The 26,068-nt window shown below is 39.9% G+C and overlaps 1 protein-coding gene across 1 annotated transcript in view; it reads left to right on the forward strand.

Annotated features, from left to right (window-relative positions):
- The window catches only part of LOC131109145 (collagen alpha-1(XXII) chain-like), a 60,026-nt gene that overhangs the window by 1,751 nt on the left and 32,207 nt on the right, over positions 1 to 26,068 (forward strand). Inside the window, exons 5-11 of the mRNA XM_058060809.1 lie at positions 86 to 130; positions 317 to 361; positions 453 to 506; positions 695 to 739; positions 14,726 to 14,770; positions 14,858 to 14,902; positions 24,699 to 24,752. Coding sequence (XP_057916792.1) covers positions 86 to 130; positions 317 to 361; positions 453 to 506; positions 695 to 739; positions 14,726 to 14,770; positions 14,858 to 14,902; positions 24,699 to 24,752 — 333 coding nt within the window. The remainder of the gene's footprint in view (positions 1 to 85; positions 131 to 316; positions 362 to 452; positions 507 to 694; positions 740 to 14,725; positions 14,771 to 14,857; positions 14,903 to 24,698; positions 24,753 to 26,068) is intronic.

A 26,068-nucleotide genomic window follows, 5' to 3' on the forward strand; every position in this document is an offset into this window, starting at 1 on the left:
TTTTTTTTAATTTTATTTTTTCGTTTTTTTATGACGTATTTTTTAATTCAGATCTTTGCATTGGATATGTTTTCTCTGTCATCAGGGTGAAACAGGGGAGCCTGGTCCTCCTGGATTACCGGGAGAGAAAGTAAGAAACATTTATTCATAATGCTATCTATTTATTTTAGCGGCATACACAATTACAGGTTTTGCTAATATAAAATCAAGATATTTAAGGTAACAGTGGCTCTAAAGCGGGGTCATCCAGTAACCGAAGGGCCGGTGGTTGGTTTATTGGTCTGTTCTTGAATACTTCCTTCTATTGGTTCTGCAGGGTGAATATGGCTCATCAGGACCAAGAGGTGCGCCTGGTATTAAGGTAAAATGTTGAATACACAGATGTATTAGAGTAGGGTCCTGTTGCAGGTACAGATCCAGAAATAACACACATGGAACCTTTTTGTAACCAGGGAGACAGGGGAGTGCCGGGCTTGCAAGGATTACCAGGCTCACCAGGACCACAGGTAAGTCCTCTTTGCGGTGGTTCTCAATTATGGTTTCCGTTAATTATTTTCATGGGATACATTGCTGGCACCAACATAATTTCCAGCATGAATAAAGGCACTAAGAGACCAAAATAAAACCAAAAGTAACTAAAGTGTACTCAGGCAGAGAACATCTACTTTGTTGTACTTAATTAGCTTTTTTTCAGGGTGAGATGGGTGAGCCAGGACATCCTGGAGAAGCTGGATCTAAGGTAGGATATGTTGAAACGGTTATAGATGTATAGATGTGCTGACAGGAAAAACTACAAATTTTGGTGTTGATCCGATGCCAAGTAAATACAAGGCCAGTACTGCTGATACCGACTATTGTAATTTATTTCCTGACCATCATTAGACTCAGCAAAAAAGGTTTTAAGCAAACACGAAAATACAGTAAACCTCGGATATATCGGATTCAATTGTTCCCACTGGTTTTGTCCGATATAAGCGAAATCCGTTATATGCGTATACCGGAAAATGTCCGTTTTACGCATATATCAGATTTATATCCAGTATATGTGTAAATCGGATTTTATCCGTTATAAAAAGGCACTTCCTTGACTATGTTTCCAATGTACTTGGATGCGCAGGCAACGCTGCAAACGCTGCAAATTACGTCGTATAGCGGCCTGTCACGATTCGGCAAATTGGAGTGCCACGATGCGGTCATCGGATATATGCGAGGGAAATTTAATGGAAATGCATTGGAACGGGACTGGAGATTTTGTCCGAAATAGGCGAAATCCGTTATAAAAAATCCGATATATGCAATGAATTTTTATTGGAAATGCATTACAGAAAAATCGGTTCTTTTTTATCTGTCCGTTGTGAGCGAATTTCCGATATATCCGAGTCCGATATATCCGAGGTTTACTGTAGTTGGAACTTGTGTGAAAATACATACCATTCACTTCACTGATGTTTTTTTTCCATCAAACGTCGAGACTAGCACTTTGTTCAGTGGTCCTTAAATGCACCATAGTTGTGTGCTGTGCCAAGCTACAACTCTGATTCACCTGTTCATTGATCATTTTACATTATCATTCATTAGTGGTGCATATTTTACACTTTAAATGCCTTTAATATCGGTCGTGTGGTTAGCACGCAGACCTCACAGCTAGGAGACCAGGGTTCAATTCCACCCTCGGCCATCTCTGTGTGGAGTTTGCATGTTCTCCCCATGCATGCGTGGGTTTTCTCCGAGTATTTCGGTTTCCTCCCACATTCCAAAAACATGCTAGGTTAATTGCCGACTCCAAATTGTCCATAGGTATGAATGTGAGTGTGAATGGTTGTTTGTCTATATGTGCCCTGTGATTGGGTGTACTCCAGGGTGTACTCCAGCACCCCCCACGACCCTCGTGAGGAAAAAGCGGTAGAAAATGAATGAATGAATGAATGAATGAATGAATGTGTGTATAGCATTTAGCTTGTTTTCATGCGCCGCTATTGAAGAGAGACGGTTCTGGATCTGAATCTAATCCAACTGTCACTTTTATAGCAAAAGAGGAGGAGAAAGTCATGCAAGCCGGACCAGTTTGGAGGGTTAGGAGCAGCCATGTGTTAAAAATAACCATTTCTTTTGGCGTATCAATTACCTGCTGATTTTCACTATTCACCGGTAGGAGTGAAATGCAACTCTGGGATGAAATGCGAGGATTTGATTTCCAGCCCTGGGTTGTATGACACAGTCAAAAGTGATGCACGTTATTTACATAACATATCATTTTAATACCCATGGATAGTTGTGAGGAATAAGTTTGACCCATATATACTATGTCGTCACTCAAAGCCGCTACGGTTGCACACAGTATGAGGAACTTGAAAAGAGCGAGTGACGAAACGGGAGCACACGAAGACATCTGCAAGCACGCCCACTTGTTACATGTGTGTGCTGCTATTTTCAGCCTTCTCTGAACTCCTTTGAGTGTTGTACCACTCTGACTTGCAGGCGAGCCTACTCAGTAATTTGGGACTCTTCCTGCTATCATAATAAACTACCCCCCACCCCCCTGGAATCTGGAAGTGTTTTTCGCCAACTGGAGGGTGGTGTACAGAAGCCGAGTGGAAAGTAAAACAAAATCAATGTAAACATGGGAAATAGAAAGGCTGTTACAAGTATTTAGCATTAAGAAAAAAACTGTTCATGGAAGCAAGTAATCCTGGTTTGATGTTGCCAATATGTTTCCCCACTAATTTCCACTGATTAAAATGTAAATAGTAATCTCTGTGCTACTTTGAATGCAAACATAGGAAGTGGAACGCAGTGTATTCACTGCATTGTGTGTTCCACATTTGTTACGTTTGGTTGCACCGTGAGTGTTGATTGGTTGATGGCCTCCTGTTGGTTTGTGTTGTGTGAGGTGAAGCAAATTGATGTTCAATACAGTAATGTCTAGACACAGGCTTGAGTGTTAAAAACAACATATTTATGGGCATCATTCGTGGATGGTGTGTGAAATAAGCACTTCATCAAATCAGCAGGGTGCGCTCGGAGAAGAAAGAGGCATCCGTAAGAAATGAAAGGCCTTCACACAAAAGGCAGGGATGGATGCGGTCAAATAGGAGCATATCATCATATTACTGGAACCCAGCAGAAACTCAAGAGAGACAAAATGTAATTCTGCAACAACGGCAGGGAACATTAAACACCCTAATGACTTACTGGAATCTCTGAGGCTGCACACAAACACAAAGACCTGGTGCAGCCTAAAACCTTGTCAATAGGACAGTAGAACTGGCTATTGGGAGCACCAGGAGTTACACTGTACTCACAAAATGTTAGGCATCGCTAGCTCACACTTGAGGCTCAATTTACGTAGACCAGGCGCAGGCACAGCGCACCTGCGCAACAAAAAGAAGCGCAAAGCAGTTTCAGGGCCCCAACATCCAGTTATTGAAGATGTCCGCTGCTGTTCCTAATAGGGTTGCGTCTGGTGTAAAAAACTAAGCCAAATAAGACATCCGATTGAATTGCTGTGTGGCTAGCAAGGCAAGGCAGCATATCATCAACGGTTACTGGAATCAGCAGAGCCTCACAAACACCAACAAACAGACAAAATGTCATTCTGTAGCAATTCCAGGGAACATTAAACATCGTAATGGCTTACTGGAATTTGTCTGCTTTTAGCAGATCACCGGGATACCATCAGTAATTGCCTCTGGAGTGTAATTTGGTAATGATGTCTGGATTGTCCTCAGACCAAAGGCTTGTAGTGTATTTAAGGTTTGACGAACAAAGATACGTGTAACGACAGGCCTTAATCGCGGTTCGGTAAGCAACTTGGTTTTAAAGTCACAGCTCAAAATGACCACATTATTTGTTTACTGAGTAAACATGGCGTGAGACACACTCTATTCATGTGTAGCCTGTGGGAAATTGGTACGCTTCGGTCATTGACAGTTCAGCATTTAAAAAATCTGACTTTAGACATACTGTTTGACTACTATACAGTAGCTGTTCTGTCAATGTACTTATGTAACTACGTCTCACATTGCCGTTGTGATGCTGAACCAGCTTAAGAAACCACTATTATTTTTGCTTATTTTAAGTATTTGGGGTACACAGGTATTGTGTTTGAATCCACCCCGGGTGAGCCGAAGCCCTCAACAGCCCAGTAAGCCACAAGTCACTTTGGAGCTCACACTCGAGAATGTAACCGCTGACGAGAGTTTGGACTCTTATCACAGTTCTTGCTTACAGCCTGGTTATTATGGCTTGGCAATGTCATTTATAACATGGCTGTGGGACGGGCAACAGTTCCATTTCCGAAGTTGATGATCATCTTCTGACTGTGCTTGCTTAACTGCAAGGTTTGACTACCAGGTTGTTGTGTGATTTTAGATGCATAGTTTAAATTCCATATTGTATGATATTTTGGGCATTTGACTTTGGAAGTTCCAATGTATATTTTTCTTCCATTTCCAAACCCCTGTTTTAGCATGCTAAAACTTAGTATTATAGTGTCTACCTGTGTAAATGGCTAAAAATGCTAATATGCTAACATTAGGATAACATGCTAGTGTTAGAATGCTACATGTGAAAATGGCTTAAAATGCTAATGTCAACATGATACCAATGCTAACATGCAAATGTAAGCATGCTAACACCTAGCATGATAGCACAAAGGGTTTATCATAAGTGTCTACCCATGAAAACTGTAAAAATGCTATTATGCTAATTAATTAGCATGATATCAATGTTAACCTGCTAGCATGATAATACCGTTTATACATGTGTCTACCCATGAAAATAGCAAAAAAAATGCTAGTATTCTAATGTTAGCATTCTAGCATGTTTGAATGCTAACACCTAGCATGATAGTGCAATGTACCAGAAAGTGTAAATACCCCAAACAAGTGCTCTGACCATTTTTACCGAAAATGGTCCTATCTTGCAATGTTTAAGAATGTTTTAAAAATTCCTGGATCCACACGGTGATCTTGCTCACCCCCAAAATTTAATCAGTTCTTCCATATCCCATTTCCGACAATTGCGGAAAATTGCATCCAAATCCATTCAGAACTTTTTAAGTTATTTTGAACACAGACATACTGTACAGATAAACGTGTGCTGCTCTTGGCGGAGGTAAATACAGTATTACCGCTACCATATCTATACATGTTGAGTTCCCCACAACAATTAGTTAAAGTTCTGAATATGGCATAGTTGGGAATACCCTTCACCAGCTAAATAACGCTGGAAAATGGGTTAAATCCCCGCTATCAGTCAATATAGAATTATCTGTAGTGAAATACCCTGTGAAAGTTTTATAAGAACACCCAGGAGTCAGCCATGCAGGATCAAACCATCAGTCAGTGTGGTCATTGCCTGAGGAAACATCTTCTGTCAACTGTAAAACATTTGTTACCCCCATCCATGACGGCTCCATTTAGCGTTAATGTGGCCTGAACTTGAATAGACCATACAGAGAGCTAAACACGGGCTTTAATCATGCATATATTTCTCTATCCTCTCACATTCACCAATCTTCAAACACTGGAATGTGGAACACCAAAGTAAAGCAACATGATAAGCTTCATGCCAGCTTTATGACTGTTATTATAGTTTTCCACGCTCCAAATGGCAATATAGAGATCTCGACTCAGCCGTTCACCCTCCTTTAATTACTGCTAATACAATTTCTCGCAAGGCATCCAATCACAAGGTGGTCGTTTCTTGAATCTGGAAAAAAGAAAAATGTTATGTTGCAGCAGCCCAAGAAGATGCTGGGGAAAAGTCAACAAAAGCCAACCAATGTCACTGGGTGAAAAGCCCAGAATTACAAATAAGGAATCTGGTTGATGATGCCAAGGGAGTTGGGAGCACAGTCAGCAAGAGCATTAGTAAAAGCATTAGTAACATATGAGCCCAGCAACACCATCCTTACAGTCAAAAATGGAAGTGGAAACATTACACTTGCAGACATGAGTGTCCTGCAAATGATTTTCACATCCCACATAATAAATCCGTCTAACTACAGGATTGGGATTGGAAGTGGAACTCATTAGTCCGGTTCCCAAAGGACACGGACAAACAAGAGAGGGAATGTGTTCCAAATATAGATATGCTCCAAATACATTAGCGAGAGAGCAAACAGAGGCCCAACATTCTGCAGATGAACATGACACAATATATATATAAATATATATATATAACACTTATCTGTACCCCCCACACACTTTAATTAGCGGTGCAATTAATTACAGAGAATGGAGGCACCGTTGGAGATACCCACGAGGCAACCGAGGCACATCCTGTGACACTTGCTGACCTTGCAGCTTTAAATATGCCCGAAGGATATGCTATTATTAATAGTAATGTGATGAAAAGCTGGCTAGAGTGAGGTGGTATAAATTCATGTTGAGTAAAAATGTAATTAAGTAAAAATATTTATAGACAGGAGCAGCACAGTGGAGCATGTGGTTACTATGACTGCCTCAAAGCCAGGCAGTTCTGGTTTGGATTCTCTGCTTTGGATTGTCATTGGCCTGTAGCACATAGTAATAAAATTACACCAAACCAAAAATGACGAAAAAAATTGCGAAAAGGTATTAAGTAAAAATTAGGATACGGAAAAGACAAAAAAATGTTTTTTTAGCAAAAAAATGGCGTTTTTGCATATAGGCAGCAAGTAAACACTCTGCCATTTTAGTAACCATGGATCAGTGGAACGGGAAACAGCTTGCGTTAGCCGTAAAAATGTTTAAAACGGTTAAGACTTTTTTTTATAAATGAGGACTTATGCTAATATTAGCATGATAGCAATAGTAACCTGCTAGCATGATAATGCCATTTATACATCGGTCTACCCATGAAAATAGCAAAAAAAATGCTAGTATTCTAATGTTAGCATTCTAGCATGTTTGAATGCTAGCACCTAGTGTCTACCTGTGAAAATGGCTAAAACTGCTAATATGCTAACATTATAATGATTACATTGCTAACATGCTAATGTTAGAATGCTAAAACATAATATAATAGTATCTACCTGTGAAAATGGCTAAAATGCTAATGTCAACATGATACCAATGCTAGCAATACAATAGCAATGATACAAATGTTAGCATGCTAACACCTAGCATGATAGATAGTGTTTATAATAAATGTAAACCCATGAAAACTGTAAAAATGCTATTACGCTAATATTAGCATGATAGAAATGCTAACCTTTTAGCATGATAATGCTGTTTATACATGTGTCTACCCATGAAAATAGCAAAAAAGTGCTAGTATTCTAATGTTAGCATTCTAGCATGTTTGAATGCTAACACCTAGCACCTAGTCTCTACCTGTGAAAATGGCTAAAACTGCTAATATGCTAACATTATAATGATTACATTGCTAACATGCTAATGTAACAATGCTAAAACATAATATAATAGTATCTACCTGTGAAAATGGCTAAAAATGCTAATGTCAACATGATACCAATACTAGCAATACAATAGCAATGATGCCAATGTTAGCATGCTAACACCTAGCATGATAATACAAAGTGTTTATAATAAGTGTAAACCCATGAAAACTGTAAAAATGCTATTACGCTAATATTAGCATGATAGCAATGTTAACCTTTTAGCATGATAATGCTGTTTATACATATTTCTACCCATGAAAATAGCCAAAACATGCTAGTATTCTAAGGTTAGCAATCCCGATACATGGAGCATATCACAGCTACGGTATACACAATGTCATCTAGCCGTGTCACTTTGCCAGAAAAGTAGTTCCTAAAATAACTATCTTACCTGAATTGTTAAAAAATGTCGAAAAACCGCCAGCAGGGACTATCCAGCATACACCGAAAATGGAAATACATCACTTTTGTGTAGGTTGACCTCTACATGTTAAAACCATCTCTCCAGCTGTAGCAATATACAGATGGGTATTTATACGTAAAGTGCATATAGTTAAGTATCATCACACCTGTCTGTTTGCCCTTATTCTACCCACCCATAGACATATGTCAGTCATTGGGTTGTGTTGAACTGTTGACATCATAATTATGAGGTCTGCTGCTCCATATGCATTGACACTGTAGAACAGTGTGTGCAAACTTTTGTCGGCCGTACTCTGGACATGCCTGCTGTAGAAAGTTCATTCAGTGAATACCTTACTGCCAACATTCTGAGCTTTTCAGTTGGGTATACAGCATGGAATTTTGCCTCTGTGTGGTGTCAAAAGGTTGTGCAGTTAGAGAATGGACAAGGCCTGGTGATGGCTGGAGGCCAGTCCAAATCCCAAGAAATGGAAAAATAATGTGAATTTTCTGACACTAAACCGATTTTGAATGACAAGTTAATTGTTGACCACAGTCCAGTTGAGTAAATAAGTCGAGTAAATAAGAGTTTCAATGTTGGAATAAGCATCTTACTATGTTCAGTTGGAAATATAAATTGTTTTCCTGTTTAGTGACAGTTTGTGTGAATTGGCAAATGCAGCAACGTTACATTTTGAGTGGCATAAACATATGAAAACATCTTCTATTCGCTTATTCCGCATTATTATGAATTTCTTGACCCATGAATTAGAGCACAGTGTTCCCTAAAGAGTAAGTCAATTATTATGTAGTCAATATAATAACTTTTTGGTGAATGTATTTATGTGAGTGTGAATGGTTGTTTGTCTATATGTGCCCTGTGATTGGCTGGCGACCAGTCAGTCCAAGGCGTACCCAGCACCCCCCACGACCCTCGTGAGGATAAGCAGAACTTTCACCAACACACACACACACAAAAAAGAGGTTGTTTAACATAAAAATAACAATTTATTAAAAAATATAACCAAAAAATATAACTACATCTTTGGTATTGAATGAGTTAATGAAGCAATTCAAGTGCATCATGAGTCTCCTTAAACATCAACATCGCAGTGTTTAGGGTAGGGTAGTATTCTACACTGGTCTCTAGGTGTCAGTAACGTTACATTAATGAGACAATAGCAACCAGGAAGTACGCTGTCAATGCTAACCTGTCTTATTTATGTCTAAGATGGCTTATTTTCTATTATTATGTTTACTATACTGGGTAATACAAGTCTAAAGGTGACTGTAGGGGTGCTATTCATGTCTACAGTGCTCTATTAATGGTAAAAACAGATTTAGAAGGTTTAAACAGGTTCAAACTACAAAAATATTTTATTAATTAATATTGAATCCTACTCCGCCTTTAGCTGGAAGACAGCTGGGATAGGCTCCAGCACCCCCGCAACCCTCGTGAGGATAAGCAGTAGAAAATGAAAGAATGAATGAATGAATTTTATGGCCTTTCTGTGTTTGGAGCATTTAGATGCTTCTGCACATTTTCCCATGTCGGCCATCATTGGGTTCTTATGGGTCAGAGCTTCCCTGTGTCATAAACAAGAACCCAAATGAGCTAAATTTAACAATGTGTTTTACATGTTCACTGCCAGTGTAGCACGCTGGAACAAATCAACTTGCAACAATGTAATTACACACTGGTGCTGTTCAACAAACAACATAAAAGTCCAGAAAGGTCTGAGCGCAAAACCGAGCTGTAGAATCTGGTGACTTGGGGTTGGTTGAAACTTTAATGACATGCTGTGTTGCGGTGCGGCATGTGTTTGTTTGTTGTGTCGCAGACCACAGGCCTCCGCGTAAACTCGGTGTGCATGAACCGCTACAGAAGATTAATTAATACTCTGCAGTTCATAATTACCATTTTAGCACCAGGCACAAAGGAAAGGAAGAATAATTAATAACAGCTACTCAGTAGAGTGTAATGTAGAATGTCGGTGCACACGGGGAATATGACCACTCGTCAATAAATGTGCATATATAAACACTTTAGGGATTCAAAAAACATATTATGATTAAATGTACACTAAGTGTGAGACACACAAGCACCAGACTTTACCGCCGGAACAACAAGTTTTTTTGCAGATGTGAATAACCTCACAACAGGCACAATAACCCTTAATAGAAACATGGGTTTTTGTTCGTCCCTCAGTCTGTACCTGGACAGGAACACATATATACACATATAGTAACACACATGAGGAAACATCTTATTTATGTCTTAAATTACTTATTTATTCTTCATATGTCTACAATAGTGGGTATTATGTGTGTGAAAGTAACTATAGGGGTGTTATTTGATGTCTAGAGGGCTCTAATAATTAAACAGGGTCTAACTACTCATTCATTCATTCATTTTCTACCGCTTTTTCCTCACGAGGGTCGCGGGGGGTGCTGGAGCCTATCCCAGCTGTCTTTGGGCGAGAGGCGGGGTACACCCTGGACTGGTGGCCAGCCAATCACAGGGCACATATAGACAAACAACCATTCACACTCACATTCATACCTATGGACAATTTGGAGTCGCCAATTAACCTAGCATGTTTTTGGAATGTGGGAGGAATCCGGAGTACCCGGAGAAAACCCACGCATGCACGGGGAGAACGGTGGAATTGAGGGTGGAATTGAACCCTGGTCTCCTAGCTGTGAGGTCTGCGCGCTAACCACTTGACCGCCGTGTGGTTAAAATATTCAATTTATAAGTAAAGACTCTTACTTCACAGAACTCATTTGTCACAGTCGGGTCTCTAACCAATTAATTTTAATAAACGAGTGATGACCGCATATACGTATACATGCTATGGTGTGTTCCTGGAACACTGAACAAAGGGTGAAATCTCAACTTGACGGACAAAAAAGATCAAGCATAAAGACATAAACAAAAAATAAGAATAATAAAAGAAACTGCAAAAATTTAAAATACATGCTGCCAAATTGTTCACCTAAATCTACTGAGTCTGATGTTGATTTTCATCATCAAGCTTTCATATGCTGCAAGTTGCAGCAAGCAGATCTCTATATTTACGTATAAACTACCCACTCTTATTTCCTCAGGATGTGTTTGATGAATCCTTCTAATTTTAGCCTCTTTTTTAGCAGTGTTGACAGGGTTACGTGACAAAATCTAGATAATCACATATTATTCAGCGAGCACACAGGATCTTGTAAAGCGCTGACACATGTGTCATGTCCTTAGGGAAGATCCTAATGTTGATGGAGCTTAAGGAGCCCCGTTGAGTATACACGAGGGGTCGGAATTTCAAGTAACCTCATTAATTTGAGTTGATACACAATTATCATTGCAGATAACTATATGAGTAAAATAATACATTCACAAGAATATGTCTACAGCTATATCAGAAACTTGTTTACCCTAATTAATTCATTCTAGACGGTGACATTCTAACTGAATCATTTTTTCAAGAAGAAATAATGGAAGGGGCTGCACGGCGACAGAGCGGTCAGCGCGCAGGCCTCACAGCTAGGACACCCGAGTTCAATTCCACCCGAGTTTGCATGTTCTCCCCGTGCATGCGTGGGTTTCTCCGGTTTCCTCCCACATTCCAAAAACATGCTAGGTTAATTGGCGACTCCAAATTGTCCATAGGTATGAATGTGAGTGTGAATGGTTGTTTGTCTATATGTGCCCTGTGATTGGCTGGCGACCAGTCCAGGGTGTACCCCACCTCTTGCCCGAAGACAGCTGGGATAGGCTCCAGCACCCCGCGACCCTTAGGATAAGCAGTAGAAAATGAATGAATGAAATAATGTAAGTCCCATAATAATCCAGGCAAAAATGTTTATACAATTTTTTTTAAAATAAATTTTAAATTAATTATTTTTTTTATTTTATTTTACATTTTTATAGTTTTATTTTAAGGAACTACAGAGTCTAATTATAGAGTACTACAGAGAACTACTGAATACTCTATATACATTAACAACACAATTGCGATAAGATGCATGCCATATTATATGCTTACCATAATAATGTACACAATCCGAGGGAACATTATGATGTAGGAGCACCCGCAACTGCTCAGTAAGAACACAAACTGCCCATTTTCCCCTAAATACCAGAAAACTCTCCAACGACGCCAGAAAAAGTAGCTAGATTTGTTGCTAGTTTTGAAAAAATATGGATTTAGCGCCTGGGTAGTACTTCTGTTTTCTCCTATATGTCCAAAAACATGCATGTTAGGTTAATTGGTGACTCTGAATTGTCCATAGGTATGAATGTGAATGCGTGTATGTGCCCTGCAAATGACCAGTGATCAGTTTGGGGCGTGCCTCACCTCTCGCCCAAATCATCTAGGATACCCCCTGCGACCCTAGTGAGGATTTAACAGCATAGATTTGTAGGATTTTAAAAAATGCATTCTAGTAAAACTGCTCAGCAAATACAATTGCTGTCAAGCCAGTGTTTTGTGGGCATGCCAAGGAAGGAGTTTTTATGCGGACACATAAAGATTTGAAAGACAGAGTAATTAGAACATTCTTTTTTTTGCTTTTAAAGCCAAATAAACTCACAACCCACATTCACAACGTGTATAGTTTAAATCCTTACTTTCTCCTGGAAGCATCTTCCAGTTCTTAGGATCCACGTTTGTACTGCTGTGATTCCTCTCAGAATATTATCATACCGAGAGTACGTAGACCTGCACAAAAAATGAAAGTCTATGAAATCAAGTTCATAATGTTGCAGTGGCTTGAGATAAGAAAAGTACCAAGCTGGGGGCACTTAAGTTAGCATAAGGCAAAATAAAAGTTTACATTAAGTTGGATAAGAATAAGAGTAGGCTTTTAAAAGTCACTCCAGGGAAACTTAGAACTTTCCGGAGGTTTCTCCCAAGTGGAAAATGACTTTTTGAGAACTGAAACCAGAAAGCCAAATCCCCCTCCATTTGCAGATGTGTTCGTTTTTACCCCAATTTTCTACTTTGATGTCTGAGTTTGAAAAAGCGGAGTTTTATGAATGGGAAACCTTTCTCTGCCCTTACCTAAGTCTTGCTGAGAAGTATTCAGGAGATACAGATAAAGACACCTGAAAACGATCTGGGAACCAGCGCCTGGCACTAAGAAGTCCGCACCCAGATTTAACCAATGACCCTTTAAACTAGACGTACCCTGTGTTTTTTCAGAGAAATTGTCTGCTTAGGGTCATTAGCTGTCGACGGTTGATTCTTCAGGTGTAAAGACACCTAAAGCCTAATCCTCACCCAAATCCTGACATTCATGCAAATGCTGATGTTGCACATTTGAAGCAGTGTCACTGTGATGCCAATGTGAGGTTTAGTACTCCAGTGCAGATATGAGTCTTGAATTTACAGTAAGATATCCAAACATGGCAATATAATACAGAAAATGGTTGTTTGTCTATATGTCTACCCTGCCTCTTGCCCAAAGACAGCTGGGATAGGCTCCAGCAAACCCCCGTGACCCTAGTGAGGGTAACCGGCATCGAAGATGGATGGAAAACCACAATAAACAACATAACACTGGGACCCTGTTAGTATGAGATAAAAACATCTCTTTTTTTTGCAGAAATGCTGACATGCATCTCGTATTTCAAGCATCAGTGATAAGATCTGACAACAAATTCTGCCTCCGCTTCCTCTTTGTCTTGAGATAGTTGGAGGGTAAGGAAGATAGAATGTCTTGATATGAGGACAGAAACGGCCCTGATGTTGTTATTGAAGCAAAGCCCCCATATCAAACACCTGCTGTAATATAGATTTTCACCTCAAGGATAAGACTTGCATGAATCCGGAAGAAGTCAGTGCTGTTTCTGGTTAAGTAAAATGATAGGGGGGATACCGCAGACCAAGTGGAACACATCTCTGACGTTTTTTTTTTTCTTAGTGTCAAAGATGACCCAGATGCTAGGAAGCCCATACGCGCACTTCTGCAACATTGTTACCCAGCATGCCTTGCGGGTTGTAAATGCTAGTGTTGTTTTGCTTGTATATTAGTGTATACGCATTTATTTATTAGTTTCATTGTGTGTTCCATATGTCGAATTTTGGTTGTTGTTATTATTTTTGTATGCACCATGATTAAGGTAGGTGTTTGGGTTGATGACCAGCTCTTGGTTTGCGTTGTCAGTGTTGGCAATTGAGCAACCTGGGGTGACAGAGCCTTCTCCATCACTGCCCCCACCCTCTGGAAGTCTTTGCCCCATTCACTCTGTGCTTGCCCTGACATTCCCAGTTTCAAAACACAACTAAAAACCCACCTTTTTAAATCTGTTTTTAATGTCTAACTTTTTATAACTGACTGCTGCGCCCCGCCCCGCTTTTACTCATGTTTTAACAAATGAATGTTGTATTTTAATGTATCTTTTACTCTGTTTACTTGCTTTAATTCAACTCCATTCTTCTGTACAGTGTCTTTGAGTATTTTGAAAAGCGCTATACAAATAAAATGTATTATTATTAAATGTCATCAAAAGCGAGTAGAGACAAATCTCGCTACATTTTCTGTTATTAGTGAATAGTTTTCTGGTAGGGCTTAAAAGTGAAAGCATGTATTGTTTTTCACTGCACAGCAGGGGGTGCTGCCTGGAGGTTAGCCCCAAAGCAGGCCCAAGCCATCAGTGCACAGTCAGCTTCCGCACCACATTAAGAGCACAGTGAATCACGCAATCACAGATGCATGGATCTCGCCCCGTTTCCAATCTACAATGTACCAAACACATTGATGTTACGTACATGTGGGCTCTTTGGAGTTAAAATAGTGAAAACAAATACAAACTTTCACCAACGCTGTATCAGTTATACTCAATTTGATTCGTATAGATTGATATTTGAAGTACGGTCTCTTGATGATAAAAGCGAGGGATAAGCTGAAAACAACATCAGAATGTTGTGACGTCCACAGGGAGCACCAGGCCCACCAGGAGAAGCGGGTCCAGTGGGACCACAGGTAACATCACACCTCAATGTATTAATATTGTAAGTTCAGAAAGTTATAGTTATATCCTCAAATAAACACACTGTCTCTGTTTTTTAGGGGGTGAAAGGGTTGCAAGGACCACCTGGGATTAAAGGAGCACAGGTTAGTTTCAATTTATTTACATGTTTTTGGGTGGGGCAGTGGATGGGACGTGTCTCATATTAAGTACCCAAAAGGCATACAGTACTTAAGATGGCTTCAAGGAAAATGACGTGAGTATAAGTCTTAGAGTTACTGGTACATACACTACATACACTAAAATGTAATTAATGACAGAAATTACAAGTACAAAGTAGTACTGAAATTACAAAATTAAAAAAAACTTACTTAGTCATTGTCCATGTAACGTTGCAATCCATACCGTCACTTCCTGTTTACATCAGCGCCTCACACAAAGAACCAATCAAACACCTTCTTCTTTAGCTTAATTGCCATGTGGCATCGCAGTACGTCGAACAGCCATTGGCTGCTGAAAAAAAACAATGAGTTGAGTGGGCGATACTGCAAATTTTAACATCGATCCGATACCAATTAACTACAGACGCACCATTACAAATATCAATACTGATACAAACTTATTTTAGTTGATCATTGAATGATTTTGTAATTTGTTCTGTAATTTGATGACGTCTGAGCACAAAAATATACATTTTTATCAACAAACCTATTTGTGAACAATCATTCAAATCCTTTGGCTGCAACACTAGTTAAGATTATATGAGGTAGTGATGATGGTATAATTTTAAACTTCTTTATTTCTGCAGAATTCCCATTTGTGATCCATGAGTTAGGCTAGCATTCAATAATTATGAATATATTACATGCACATATGCCTGTATGTATCATTAAATGCTGTGCTTTACATGTATGGATGTCTGTACATTGTGTCCTGAGCTTTGCTGCCCTCTTGTGACTTATCTTTTTACAGAAATAATGAGGGGAGGGGGAACCTTCACAGTTGTTTGGCAGATATTTCATAAATATACTGTAGCATTGAAAAGCATTTAATTAGTACCTGCCAGGAAAGAGTGCAACCTCTTCAACCCTGGTCTTGAGAGGCTTGCTTGAAAAATAAGAAATTTCTCTGTATCTACAAGGTCTACATGGAAGTAAAAAAAAAAAGACTTTCATGATGACTATAATGGTGAAAATGTGAAAATAAATTTGCTAATGGATAAGAGTAAATGCAGGGTTCTTGAGTGAGTTTTAGCAGTAGGTGGATGATGATACTTGTACTATTTGGAAGTGCTAAGTGTGTGGCATTAATCTGTTAGTCCATTTGGATGGATTAATGAAATTGTACTGGCTTGTTTTAGCTGATGTTCCTCCGGTTATGCGGATAAATAACATGTGTATATTCATACATGTGTTGCATGACAGCTTCAATAGCAACACAAATGCAACCACATTCCTTCTCCCGTGTGCGCTTTTAAAAGGTTAACAAGATAAGTTAATTTATGTTAATAACCCAAGGGGGCTTCTAGGAGCAGTGCTCAATTACCAGACCATCAGTCCAACCCTTCCTGGCACAGTGGGTGCTGTCAGAGTGCTGCATGAGACGAGATGAGAGCTTGGCCAACCATTCTCCATTCTCCCAGACACCCCTCCGCTGGGTCCAGGGGTTGATCCAGGACAGAGCTGTTGTGCCAAGCCTGTTTGTAAATCCTGCTTTTGTCTGCAGCTGTGATGCAGCTACTCAGCAGACCACAACATAAAAGATGGCAGATGCCACCTCGGTGTCAGAGACATCACATTTTGCATCTGCACAGATTCCAGCTAGTGTGGCTGTGCAATCGTACGTTGTGTAAACCTGACTTGATGCCTTAAGAGCTGCACTGGACAGTGGGTTGACAGCCTGAGGATTTTGGCACTCTCATTTGGTGGGAATGTGTGGTTGCACTTATTAACATATTCACCCCATTTTCCAAATTCATCCCCCTCAGTACCGGACATTTTTTACAGATTTTTTCAAGGCATCTAGAATATTGTGTTCTATGGCCACATAAAAATGGAACATACCAAAAAAACGATAAGACTCTCGTCTTTTATTGGGAAAAAAGTGTCCTTCTACCTTTTTGTATTCTTTAGTAATCAGCAGTAGAACATCGGTAAGTTTGAGGAAAATATCAGTTCCCAACAAAAAAGGGGAGAAAAAACAGCTTAAAAAAACATTATATGATTTTTATATTTAAATATGTGGGAATTGACTGTATTTTGGAAAAAATTAATAAATCAGAAATGTCTTCTGTTTGAGGAAAATATCAGCTCCCAACAAAAAAGGTGAGAAAAACAGCTTTAAAAAAACATGATATGATTTTTATATTTAAATGTGTGGGAATCGACTGTATCCTGGAAAAAATAAATAAATCAGAAATGTGTTCTGTTTGAGGAAAATATCAGCTCCCAACAAAAAAGGGGAGAAAAAACAGCTTAAAAAAACATGATATATTTTTTATATTTAAATGTGTGGGAATCAACTGTATTTTGGAAGAAAAAAAAAATCAGTAACGTCTTCTGTTTGAGGAAAATATCAGTTCCCAAAAAAGGAGAGAAAAAACAGCTTAAAAAACACAATATGATTTTTATATTTAAATGTGTGGGAATCGACTGTATTTTGAAAAAAAAAAAATCAGAAATGTCTTCTGTTTGAGGAAAATATCAGTTCCCAACAAAAAAGGGGGAGGAAAAAACAGCTTAAAAAAAACATGATATGATTTTTATATTTATATTGGGAAAAAAGTGTCCTTCTACCTTTTTGTATTCTTTAGTAATCAGCAGTAGAACATCGGTAAGTTTGAGGAAAATATCAGTTCCCAACAAAAAAGGGGAGAAAAAACAGCTTTAAAAAAACATAGTATGATTTTTATATTTAAATGTGTAGGAATCAACTGTATTTTAGAAAAAAATTAATCAGAAATGTCTTCTGTATATTATATCTAGCTTCAAGATTACAATAGCTTATTTGAAGTTACAGCAGCGATACTAGAGTATGTTCCGGTGGCCCGTCATGAATACATTTGGACCGCCACAAATGAATTTGGAGCTACCCGTTCAACCTGGCACATAAACACATTATAAGGGGACTGGAACTGTGAATTTAGCTTGTCATTCCAACTTCATACAGTAGATGGCATCGCTTCTCTGGCACCTGGAATAAGAATAAGAAGACGTAGCGGGAGAGATCGGTGTCACCAACTGAGTCCTATGCAAAATCAACAATAAGCATTGGTATGTGGATTGGTTATGTAAATATATGCGTATGACCCATTCCTCTATAAGAAGTGTTTGTTATTTTGGGCTAGTGAATGCAAGAAGGACAGAAAGACAAATCAACATCTTCAAGCCGGGTTTTCAATACAGCACAACGCTTGGTTGCATATGCATAGGCATTGTGTGTTTGCCTGCACCAGAATGCAAATGGGGATATGCATGAGTTTTTAATGTGTGTGTGTGTGTGTGTGTCTGTGTGTGTTTGTGTGTGTGTGAGTGGACCTGAGCCATCTCATTTCTCTCTCAGTGCCTCCTGACTAAGCCGTCATGCACTCTGTCACATTCAGCCCAAAGCACACTGTGTCTCTTTCATCCAACTCCCTCCTTCCCCTCTCATGCCATCCCTCTCGCATCATTCCCTCTCTCGTTCTCCTTTCCCCACCTTTCTCCTCCAATATCTGTCTTCAATTCTGAGGTTCCACCAGCCCTGAGGACTGCCGACGGAGATCAGTCCTGATGGTCCCCAGGTCTTTGTGGTTGAATGTTATAGTTAGTTATTATTATAATACCCGGCTGCCGCTGAGCCGGTTGACTATTCTCAGTCTAATGTCACACCCCCCCTTTGTATTCTCGGAACGTTCCCATGGAGAAAACTTTATCTTGCTGAAAGAGAGTTTGGAAATCAAGTTGAGTAAAGTGAGTTAGAGTGGAACACGTTTATGTTGATGCCTCCTTGGACTGGGTGACTCAGGTCCACAAAGCGGCTTCTTCATTTCTTATTTTTGCATATTTGTCACACTTAGATGTTTCAGATCATCACACAAATGGAAAAGTTGACAATGACAACACAGTTGAACACAAAATGCAGTTTTTAAATTAAACTTTTGATGATTCAGGGAGTGTGATTGGCTGGCGACCAGTCCAGGGTGTACCCCGCCTCTCGCCCAAAGACAGCTGGGATAGGCTCCAGCACCCTCCGCGACCCTCGTGAGGAAAAAGCGGTAGAATATGAATGAATGAATGAATGAATGAATGAATGATTCAGGGAGGAAAAGAGCTGCACTGGACAGTGGGTTGACACTCTCATTTTGGTGGGAATGTGTGGTTGCACTTATTAACATATTCACTCCATTTTCCAAATTCATCCCCCTCAGTGCCGGACATTTTTTACTGATTTTTTCAAGGCACCTAGAATATTGTGTTCTATGGCTACATAAAAATGGAACCTACCAGAAAAACGATAAGACTCTCGCCTTTTATTGGGAAAATAAGTGTCCTGCTACCTTTTTGTATACTTTAGTAATCAGCAGTAGAACATCGGTAAGTTTGAGGAAAATATCAGTCCCCAACAAAAAAGGGGAGAAAAAACAGCTAAAAAAACATGATATGATTTTTATATTTAAATGTGTGGGAATCGACTGTATTTTAGAAAAAAAAAATCAGAAATGTCTTCTGTTTGAGGAAAATGTCAGTTTCCAACAAAAAAGGGGAGAAAAAACAGCTTGAAAAAACATGATATGATTTTTAAATTTAAATGTGTGGGGAATCAACTGTATTTTGGAAAAAAAAATAATCAGAAATGTCTTCTGTTTGAGGAAAATATCAGTTCCTAACAAAAAGGGGGAGAAAAAACAGCTTAAAAAAAACATGATATGATTTTTATATTTAAATGTGTGGGAATCAACTGTATTTTGGAAAAAAAATAAATCAGAAATGTCTTCTATTTGAGGAAAATATCAGTTCCCAACAAAAAACGGGAGAAAAAACAGCATAAAAAAACATGATATGTTTCATGATATGTTTTACATGATATGTTTCATTATATGTTTGGTGGGAATGTGTGGTTGCACTTATTAACATATTCACTCCATTTCCCAAATTCTAAAAAAAACCTAAACCTAATAACCGGTTGGGCCACCCTTAGCAGCAACAACTGCAATCAAGCATTTGTGATAACTTGCAATGAGTCTCTTAAAGCGTTCGCCAGTATGCACTGCCAAACAGGTGTCCGGAGTTCCTCCGTCAGAATTCATGGTTTCATGTATCACTACAAGTCTTCCAGGTCCTGAAGCAGCAAAACAGCCCCAGACCATCACACTACCACCACCATATTTTACTATTTGCCGGATGTTCTTTTACTTAAATGCGGTGTTACTTTTACACAAGATGTAATGAGACACACACTTTCCAAAAAGTTAATCTTTTGTCCATCAGACAACGGTTGTAGGAATCATCTAGATGTGTTTGCTGGCAAAATTTCGACTAGCCTTACTGTTGTTTTTGTTCAACAGTAGTTTTTGCATTGGAACTCTGCCATGCAGTCAGCTTTTGCCCAGTGTCTTTCTTATGGTGGAGTCATGAACACTGACCTTAACGGAGGCAAGTGAGGCCTGCAGTTCTTTGGATGTTATTGTGGGGTCTTTTGTGACCTCAAGGACGAGTCGTCGATGTGCTCTTGGGGTAGTTTTGGTTGGCCGGCCATTCCTGGGAAGGTTCAACACTCTTCAGTGTTTTTGCCATTTGTGGATAATGACTCTCACTGTGCTTTGCTGGAGTCCCAAAACTTTAGAAATGGCTTTATAACCTTTTCCTGACTGGGAAATCTCAATTAATCTCAGTTAAGTTATGTTTTAACGGGGGGGGGGGGGGGGGGTAACTTTTCAATAGTGGTTTTGACTTTATTAATACGTATGCTGGCACTTCTATTGTAGCTTATTTTGCAGCCATGATAAATAACAAACATGCTTCTTAACTGGATTAGCAATAAATTACAGCGTCAACCAGTGACAACATCATAGACGGGTGATGGAGCTGACTGACTGACCGTGTATTGGCAAGTTGAAAAAACATGCATTAAGAACTGATGCAACACGACGCATAACGTTTCCGTACGACGACCGTAAAATGCATGCAAACTGATGGGCAATGTATTGTGTTTAGAAAGCACCTAAAATATATTGGCTAGAATGGTTCAAATGTAAAGTAAGGTGTGTCAGAATGATTCAAGATGGAGGCACAGTGACACATGCGTACGCATATGTCCCTGACCTTGAAAGGCATATTGCTTTTTGAATGCGTGTACACGATGCAGCATAGAGATAGAGGGTGCCGGGGAGGAGGAGGACGAGGAGGAGTATCATGCATACGAGAGGGAAGATTGGCTTCTTGACGTTTTTTCTGAGAATGCGGCTCTGGTTTGTTTTCAGCAGAATAGCAATTCATGTTTTGCCAGTAGAGAGTAACTGTGAATACGCCGTGAAGCAGATTTGTGTGACATTTGCTCAATATAAGTACATGGATTCTGAGTGAAGTGAAGTAGCAAGTTTGTAATTGATTTTCGGATCATTCCTCTCTGTTGATATAATCTACACAATGCATGAAAGCTATTTCAAATCTTAAATCAGAAGGAAACACCATGTCTGTTTAGTTTTAATTATTATGTCGCCACAGTCGACTCGTCAATACCGCCTCCAGCGCTCGTGTTTAATAAGTCATAAGTCCTTCAGACTGCTCAATCACTGATGAGTTTCCAGTTTTGAGTTTGAATTCTAGTCAGTGCCATCGTCGCACGGTTGGCCAACTGAGATCATTTGGCTGCATGGCTGTCCAAATTTCAGACAGCGGAGGAGATGAATACAAAAAAATTAAACATAATTAAGTAGTAACTTTTTTATTAAAGTTGGCCGAGGGAGGGTCCTGAAGCATGGAAGTGTTGCGGCAATGTTTAATGACATAACAACTCATTCATTCATTCATTTTCTACCGCTTATTCTCACAAGGGTCGCGAGGGTGCTGGAGCCTATCCCAGCTGTCTCCGGGCGTGAGGCAGGGAACACCCTGGACTGGTCGCCAGTCAATCACAGGGCACATAGTATAGACAAACAACCATTCACACTCACATTCATACCTATGGACAATTTGGAGTCACCAATTAACCTAGCATGTTTTTGGAATGTGGGAGGAAACCGGAGTACCCGAAGAAAACCCACGCATGCACGGAGAGAACATGCAAACTCCACACAGAGATGGCCGAGGGTGGAATTCAACTCCGGTCTCCTAGCTGTGAGGTCTGCGCACTAACCACTCGACCGTGCCGCCCACATAACAACTCACAAAACTGAATTTCATTTTACATGTTGAGTGGTTAGCACACGGACCTCACAGCTAGTGTTCAATCCCACCCTTCGCCATCTCTGTGTGGAGTTTGCATGTTCTCCCCAGCCCAAAGTCAACTGGGATAGGCTCCAGCATATGCCCCCCCGTGACCCCAGTGTGGATAAACGGCATAGAAAATAGCTGGATTATAGCAACCTGATATGATCCACTACTTGTGTTCTTTGTGTTTTCTGCATCTCACAGCAACTATGGTGCGTCAAAGGACCGCCAAACACTATATTTCATTCATTCATTTTCTACCGCTTATCCTCACGAGGGTTGCAGGGGGTGCTGGAGCCTATCCCAGCCAATTGTCGACTCCAAATTGTCCATAGGTATGAATGTGAGTGTGAATGGTTGTTTGTCTATATGTGCCCTGTGATTGGCTGGCCACCAGTCCAGGGTGTACCCCGCCTCTCGTCCGAGGACTGCTGGGATAGGCTCCAGCATACCCATGACCCTTGTGAGGATAAGCTGTAGAAAATGAATGAATGAATGAATGTTTTTTACTGAATAAAACACCCAGAATGTACATGAATGAAGGATTTTGGAGCTATAAAACATCACACCAGTACTGTACTACTTTTTTGAAGGAGTCTTTACTCAGCACTGCGTCTCAGACAATTCAACAAAAACATGGCAATCGGACAAACAACAGGGTAAAACATGAAAACAAACAATTACTTTCTTAGTCAATCAATCTGATGCTTGTTGTTCAATTAATCGAGTTAATTGGTCAGGCCCAAGATGAACCAAATCAATATAAACCAGTGATTGACCCCTAAAGCTAATAACTGGTTTGGCCACCCATAGCAGCAACAACTGCAATCAAGCGCTTGACATAGTACATATTCTTACAGCGCTGTGGAGGACGTTTGGCCCACTCATCTTTGCAGAATTGTTGTCATTCAGCCACAGTGGTTTTCCAGTATCAGATGGAAGGATTTTTTGGTAGACAGCAGAATTCACGCTTCCATGTATCACAACAAGTCTTCCAGGTCTTGAAGCAGCAAAACGGCCCCAGACCATCACACTACCACCACCATCTTTTACTGTTGTAATGATGTTATTTTACTGAAATGTGGCGTTACTTTTACACCAGAAAAGTTCATCTTTGGTCCCTCAAACGGTCATAGGAATCATCTAGATGTGTTTTCTGGTAAAATTTTGACAACCCTTTGTGCTCTTTTTGTTCAGCCGTGGTTTTCGCCTTGGAACTCTACCATGCAGGCAGTTTTTGCCCAGTGTCTTTCTTATGGTGGAATCATAAACACTGACCTTAACTGAGGTCTTTTTAAGGTCATGTCACAGCATCTCAATATGATTCAGGTCAGGACTTTGACTAGGCCACTCCAAAGTCTTCATTTAGTTTTTCTTCCGCCATTCAGAGGCAGACTTGCTGGATTTGGATCATTTTTCTGCTGCAAAAACCAAGTTGGGTCATGAAGTCATGGTTCTAGTTATCGCAGCAAGTCTTTCAGGTCCTGAAGCAGCAAAACAGCCCCAGACCATCACACTACCACCACCATGTTTTATTGTTGGTATGATGATCTTTGCTGTGTTGCTATGACGGTTCCACACCTTCCAAAAAGTTCAACTTTAGTTTTGTCAGACCACAGAGTAAATTCCCAAAGGTCTTGAGCATCATGAAGATGTTTTTTGTCAAAATTGAGACGAGCCTTAATGTTCTTTTTGTTTAGCAATGGTGTCCATCTTGGAACTCTGCCATGCAGTCAGTTTTTGCCCAGTGTCTTTCTAATGGTGGAGTCATGAACACTGACCTTGACTGAGGAAAAGTGAGGCCTGCGGTTCTTTGGATGTTGTTGTGGGGTCTTTTGTGACCTCTTGGATGAGTCATCTTTTTGGTTGGCCGGCCACTCTGAAGATAATGTCCCTCACTGTCGTTTCCCAAAGCTTTAGAAATGGCTTCATAAGACTGCATTTTCCATAATAAGAGACCTGTCACATGCTGGTGGTGGTAAACTACATCTGTAGTCACAGGTGCTCTGGGGTAGTTGGATCGAAACGTGACTGCCAATTCATACCAATGACCTTTCCGACCACCACCAAACATTCATTCACATTCATACACCAGTGTGGGCACCAAAATATCACTTTTCAGCAGAACTTCCATCACATAAAGCTTGCTTTTTGTTTATAAAGTTTCTATCAAAGCCTACTTTTCACTGAGCTGCTGTGACGCCGTCCCTATTATTATTATCGAGATTACCCGCATATCACTGGCAAGTGCACAGCCTCTCATTTCAGAAAATAGTTGGAATTATTTTGACTGTGCAAATGGTTCAAAACATATGATAGCTTCAACGTAGCATTACAACATTCAGTTCCTAAATGCAATGCAAAATGCATTTTTTTCTCGACATACTGTAATGTTCTAAATAATCTAATGTTCGAATAATCTAAATTGGTTACATTATCCAATAAAGTGTTATGGTTGGCTGGTTATGGATTATGCATTTATGCATTTGTGCCACATTGTTCAAAGATTACATCTGATCTGTGTTTTGTTCAGGGCAACTGTGGCGATCCAGGAGTTAATGCTCGTCTTGGTTCACCAAGCCAGAAGGTGAGCTCATCAGATTATATTGTTTACTGTATATCTTGTCTTCAGGTTTTGTTTTTTACTGCTTGTGTGTAATACTGAGATGGGCAACACTGCAAATGTTGGTATCAATTTGATACCAAGTACTGTAAGTACACAGCCAGTACTGCTGCAGTTACTTTTAACTTCAAATTGATCAAGCTCATGAAATAATGTTATGAATTTTACCTGGGTCAATATACAAACATGAAATATACAAACATGTACCAATATAAGTTTGCAATAAAAAAAATAGATACTTTCAAGTTTCCCCATAATCATCTAAGCATTTAATCATTGGAGCACAAGCGGTATAGAAATGGATGGATGGGCGGGTGGCTCTGCAATGCTTCCTCTGTACACCAAAGGGAGCCCAGAGGGAGGCTGACATCAATGCAGTGCCACGGGAGGCACCAACGAATGCATTGCTCAGATTAGTACATGTTTGTACATTTATCATGTATACCTTTTGAGTGGGGCTGCACGGCGCTCGAGCGGTTAGCGCGCAGACCTCACAGATAGACCAGGGTTCAATTCCACCCTCAGCCATTTCTGTGTGGAGTTTGCATGTCCTCCCCGTGCATGCGTGGGTTTTCTCCAGGTACTCCGGTTTTCTCCCACATTCCAAAAACATGCTAGGTTAATTAGCGACTCCAAATTGTAAAAAAAAAGGTATGAATGTGAGTGTGAATGGTTGTTTGTCTATATGTGCCCTGTGATTGGCTGGCGACCAGTCCAGGGTGTACCCAGCCTCTCTCGCCTGAAGACAGCTGGGATAGGCTCCAGCACCCCTGCGACCCTCGTGAGGAAAAAGCGGTAGAAAATGAATGAATTAACCTTTTGAATGTTGAGTTGCTGTGTGATGACTTTAATTATCTTTGTAAGATGACATCGTGAGTCAGTTATACTGTTATAATCCTGCTGCAATATTTCTACAATGCTGTACATTGTGAAATTGGGAAATAATTGTACTCTTTTGTGCAAATTAAAATATTTTTTGTGTCATGTTGAAGCACAATTCACGTCCCTGGCCCCAATACAGCTGATGCACTTGGCGCACATCTGCACGTGTCAAATGATAATGCAGTTATCCTCCTGCCAGTTATTCATATCAGCAATACCGGTCACCTTGCATGATAGAAAAAGCCAAACCCATGAAAGTATAGGATGACATTTAAAGAAAAAAAAATGGTGTCCACCAACACTGCAGACTCTTAAAGAGCAATTTGGTTTTGCCATTTCAGTGCCACTACTCTCAGCCTGTGTGCTAAGCTGTTATTTAAAAATTTAACACGGATGGC

Source organism: Doryrhamphus excisus, chromosome 21, assembly GCF_030265055.1.
Source record: "Doryrhamphus excisus isolate RoL2022-K1 chromosome 21, RoL_Dexc_1.0, whole genome shotgun sequence".
NCBI lineage: Eukaryota > Metazoa > Chordata > Actinopteri > Syngnathiformes > Syngnathidae > Doryrhamphus > Doryrhamphus excisus.